General features: G+C 47.3%; 2 protein-coding genes across 2 annotated transcripts in view; one reads left to right on the top strand and one right to left on the bottom strand.

Annotated features, from left to right (window-relative positions):
* Marcal1 (SWI/SNF-related matrix-associated actin-dependent regulator of chromatin subfamily A-like protein 1) overlaps positions 1 to 5000 on the top strand; it is a 53661-nt gene that overhangs the window by 13205 nt on the left and 35456 nt on the right. The gene's annotated exons all lie outside the window — the stretch shown is intronic.
* LOC122256599 (uncharacterized) overlaps positions 1 to 5000 on the bottom strand; it is a 20885-nt gene that overhangs the window by 2100 nt on the left and 13785 nt on the right. Inside the window, exons 3-4 of the mRNA XM_086550631.1 lie at positions 3769 to 4158; positions 990 to 3187 (exon numbers count right to left, since the gene is read on the bottom strand). Of these exons, the coding sequence (XP_086406757.1) occupies positions 990 to 3187; positions 3769 to 4158 (2588 nt within the window). The remainder of the gene's footprint in view (positions 1 to 989; positions 3188 to 3768; positions 4159 to 5000) is intronic.

The following is a 5000-nucleotide window of genomic DNA, read 5'->3' as shown; positions in this document are numbered from 1 at the left end:
GGTGAGGAATAACCGCAAGTGCAAATGATTTGTTCATGATTGACAAATGCAAATTAGAGAAGATTAGAGTGAAAGAGAATGAGAGTTGTAGGAATGGTGGTAAATCACAGGGCCATGGTTACTGATCTTGTGATCATTTAAAGCAAATTAAAATTGGGAAAGTAATACCCATGATAGTTGATTTGAATTTAGAAGTCTTGGTCCAGAAAAAAATAGTAGTAATTAAGCAGAAAGTGACTAGATAAAACATTTGCTTGACCTGCAGCTTTGGTATTGCTTTGACTTAGACTATAGAAGATGTCTTATGATAATTTTGAGATCAAAACAAATATATATTTTTTTTTTTATTGTGTAAAAAATGTAATGATTTGTTTCTCATTATTATTCAGTTTAATTCTTATTTTAAAAATAATGCTTGACGTAAGAGCACTGGTCATAGGTACTTAATCAGAAGTGACAGTTTTCATAGTTAATGATTTCCACACTTTTTTGGTGTTTATTCATATTGATATGCAACTGTAGCTCAGGATATGCTACTTACAACCCAGGAATGGTGATCATAAAGTTGCCTGCATGTGGAAGAGCAGGTGGTCCCCTAAGTTGGTATCAGCCACTTACATCTTAGTTATCCACATTATTATGATGATGATAATTATTCCTATTATCTTGATTATTTTTATCTTCATTGATATACTACTACAACTAAGGATGATGATAATCAATGTAATGTCAGTGATAATTATAATGATAATAATGGTAAGAAAAATAATGAAAATTATTGTTACTGATATAGGTCACACAGCATGAGCAGGATTTAGAAGGTAATTTCCATTATCTTCTGTACTTTACCAAAATGATCAAGCAGTCCTCTTTTAGAAAGGGAAAATGCCATTCATTAAGTGCCTCTCTCTAGTATATTATGCGACTCTTGCATGACAGTGAAGTTGCAATACAAGTGAAAAAGCAAGGAGCAGGAAGGGTAAACTTACTCATTCGCTCAGTCGCCGACGCCAGTAAGTGCTCGTAGCGGTTCTGCCTCTCCTTTCGCAAGTTCTGTATGTAGGCCGAGGTCGCTGCGCTTGTTGCCGAGCGTAAGCGAGCGGGCGGCAGCGGAGGATCGGCCCTCTCGTGGACTTCCGGCTCAGGATCGACTTCCGGCTCAGGTTCGACTGCCTTGTGACTCCTTCGGCGTGAAGAAGCTCTTGAGCTCTTCGTGAAGCGCTGGCGGTTCGTTGCGTAGGATATATCAGTCGATTTGGTCGCGTAGTGAGCAGTGGCATGTCGCTTGGGTTGACTTGTTGCCGACCGCCTGAGGGTCGAAATGACGGACTTCGATTTTTGCTTGTTCGAGTTTTGTGACGCGTTCGATAGTCTGCGTCTGGGTGCTTTGGTAGTCATAGGGCGGCTAGCGGAGTTTCTTCTGTAGGAGGAAAAGCTTCTGGGCGCCACGTAATGGGAGCGAATGTTAGGGAGACTAGGGACTTTTGTCATGTTGCCTCTGTCCCTTGCAATGCTCTTTGGTCTGTCATTCTTCTCCTTGCTTATCTTCCTAGCATTGCGTTGCATCTCAGGGAGGGTGAGGATAATGCTGGGCAGGGGCGTCGATGGTCGTGATCCCTTCATGACGTTCTTGCTCACAGCTTTGTCTCTAAAGATTATGACCTGGTTTGACTTGAGTTTCAATTTCTGGTGGACGTAATTGTTGTGATGTGCTGGCGGGAGGTAGAGAGCGGAGTCACTTTGCGACCTTTGGAGGGAGCTCCTCCTTGACATCCCGGCGTCTCCGTCCCACTTCTTCTTCTTTTTGGGTTTCCTCGATTTCTTCGTTTTCACGGAGCTTTTCTTGGCCTGCGCCAGCGAACTGAGGGAAGATCTGCGACTATTTCCCTTCTTATGTGACCTGGCGGGCTTGGTGGCAATCCCTTGGAGGCGCCCTGCCCCCTTTCCCATGACCCAGCGAGCGGTGTCAGCTGCAGGACGTTCCGGTCGAATAGGGAAAGGATTCGTGGTCGCAGTAGGCGAGTCGCTGCTTTCAGGTGGGGGTTCCAGGCCTGTGTGGGGTGAGATTTTTCTTGGGGGCGGTGAATAGCGTCCAAGAAAAGGAGATGTTTTCACAGGGGATACTGGCAGATCCTGGGTTAGACTTGTAGGGGATGCTGCTGGATTCTGGGTTGGACTTGTAAGAATGTCAGCAGGAGGAGATAAAGTATTTGGAGTAAGTATTAGGGCTTTGTTAAAATCCAGTGTATTTTTGGGGTGACAATTTACAGGTAGCACAGAATTTTGTTGGAGAGCTTGTGGAACTGCTATTGAATAGCAGGAAGTATGTGGAGATTTAGTTACTTTCTGCTCTGGAGGAGAGGGTTCTTGAATTAGAGTCGGGGGGTCCTGGAGTAGAGTGGAAGGTGGAGAGTTAAGGTGTTGGAATGCACTCGAAGGATGCGGTAAAGTCACGTTAGAGTCCTCGCCTGTGGTTGCTGGAGCCTGGGGCAAGGGCGAGGCCTGTCGACCGGCAGGCGCTGAAGCCCGATTCGAAGACGAAGGGGGCTGGGAGGTTGCTGCGGTCGTGCGGGTCTTGAGATCCGTCTTCTGAGCCGAAGATCTGAACAGAGGGAAGAAGTGTCTGAGGCAGCCAGAACCCTTTCCCTCCACCCACCGCGAGGTCTCCTGGGGTTGCAGCCGCGCGTGGAGAGAAGGCATCCTGGCCGTCGTCGCCGAGGCATTGCCCGGGGTTCCGGAGACAGGCGGCGCCGCTGCTCCTTTCCCCGCAACGGAGGTGGCGCTGTCGGGGGCTGTGAGCGGCGAATTGCGGATCTGCGGCAGCTTGACGGAACCACCCGAAGAAGGGGACTTGGCGTTGTTTGAGTCGTGGTCGGCGGCGTGGGCGTCATCGTTTCTTCCCGACCCCCCCGATGAGTTGAGGCGGGAGTTGCTCGTCCTGCTGTAGCCGCTGTCGGTCTGATAGCCGCCCCGGGAGTCGTTGTCGTTGGAGTCACGGCTGTCGTCGTAGTCGGGGTTTATCAGGAGCTTGTCCAACTGACCCGAGTCGTTTTTCCGCCGCGTCGCCTTCTGTCGCCCTGCCGCCGCCGACTCCTGGTAGCGGCTGTTGTACTCCGTCGCGAAGCGGTTCTTGGGCTGGTTCGCCAGCCAGTCATGGTGAGTGAAGCGCTTCCTGTGGTCGGGGTTTCTGCGGGAGAAGAGTCCGCACGTGAGGTGGCGCTAGGAATGAGAGTGTCACTTTCATCTTTAGCTTCCATTGTTCCTGTGGATCACTTAAATTACTCTTATAGTTGTATTCGTATTATTATTGTTCAGTGCAGTACGATTTTAATAGTTATTATATTTTTTAAACATTATTATTATTAGTTGATACACTGGAATTATCTTTATAATTATTGTTCTGACTCATCCTCGTGACAGCCATCATTATAAAAATCTAAGCCAAAATCTAAGTGTTATCCCCTGACAAGACTTTGCCCTTTATTTACTTATCTGCGCTTCTTTCTAATATGACAAACTGGAATCCAATCCCCCTCAAAAGGAGCCTAAACTCAACTTTCTTCGACTTTGCTACAAGCGTTAGAAAACGTCAGATTCGACGTCAGTTGATTGCTGATAAAAAGAAACACGTAGACTGTTTCTTGACCTGAACCGCATAGCGCCTCCGCTCAGGTTGGAATGGTCAGTCTTCCGTGGGTTCAAATAACAACGAATACAGAGATCCAGGACCGAGGGGCTGGGCCTTCGGCGTTCCTTCTCTCCCCTTACCTGTACGGCTCCACTCGGAAGCTGTTGCTGTCGTTAGTTGGGATGACCGTCTTCTTGCGGATGTTGAGGACCCTCTGGAAGGGGATGAAGGGCTCCTTGGGCCTGGGAAAGTCCTCCGTCAGGCTGCGACTCCGGCTCTTCTTGTCGAGGCTTAGTCGACCCACGCCCTTCGAGATGTCCCCGTCTCGCCCCCCTCGCCGGCTGCGACGTCGGCGGTTCCCTCCGTCGCTCGCGTCTGGGTCGTGGTCGTAGTAGTATCCGCCGTCCTTGGCATCGTCGTCGGCGTCCTTGAGCTCGCTGTAGTTGAAGGACTGGCTGCGGGACGCGCGCTGGCTGCTGCTGCGGTGGCGCTGCTGGCGGTCGGGCGACGCGCGCGTGGAGTTGTTCCGGCTGCGAGAACAGTTGAGAAAGAGCGGTTGAGCTGCTGGTCTGGCGACTACAGCCTGATTGGTTGAAGAGAAGCGGAGATGAGGAAGGGGCGAATAGAGGGGGAAGGGGTAGGGGGAGGAGGAGGGCGAAAAGGAGTAGGATCAAGAAGAAGAAAAGGAAGAAAGAAAGAAGTGGGGGAAGCAGCAACAGCAGCAAGAGTAGGAAGAGGAAAATAATAAAAAGATGTTGCAAGAGGAGAAGGAATTCAAGGAAATTAAAGAGGATGAGAAAGTAAATGTGACATGTCGATGGTGATAACAAGAATGAGGGAAAGAATCAGGAAGATATATGGAATGAGGATGAAATTAAAAATAAACAAAATAATTGATGATGAAGGAGAAGGAGGAAGGCTATCGATAATTTAACGTTCAGTCTCCAGACTGCGACAAACAAAGGAACTGCAATAACAACAACTACAACAACAAAAAAACAACAACACGCGTGACACCGACCTTGAGTGTTAGACACAATGAAGTAGACGAGGAAGGAATGAGAAAAGAATGCTATTTTATTGTAGCCTGAATGTTTTATCGAAGGAATGATTCATGTTAAATACCGCAACATCTTTGTGGCAGAGGCTAACGCAAAGGAATATTTCTTGTAGAATAAACTTCAGACTTCTTTGTCTGACTGTTGTTGTTTTTATTGTGATTGTTATGGTTATGATGGTGGTGGTGGTATTCATTTGATATGTTGTTGCTCTTACTGTAAATATATTTTTTGTTGGGTTATTGCTAATGAAATTATAATTGCAGTTATTATTATTATTATTATTATTATTATTATTATTATTATTATTATTG

Source organism: Penaeus japonicus, unplaced genomic scaffold (genome assembly GCF_977035675.1).
Source record: "Penaeus japonicus unplaced genomic scaffold, GWHDUDI00000001_assembly GWHDUDI00000024, whole genome shotgun sequence".
In the NCBI taxonomy this organism is placed as follows: domain Eukaryota; kingdom Metazoa; phylum Arthropoda; class Malacostraca; order Decapoda; family Penaeidae; genus Penaeus; species Penaeus japonicus.
This window is presented reverse-complemented; position numbering and strand designations above follow the sequence as displayed.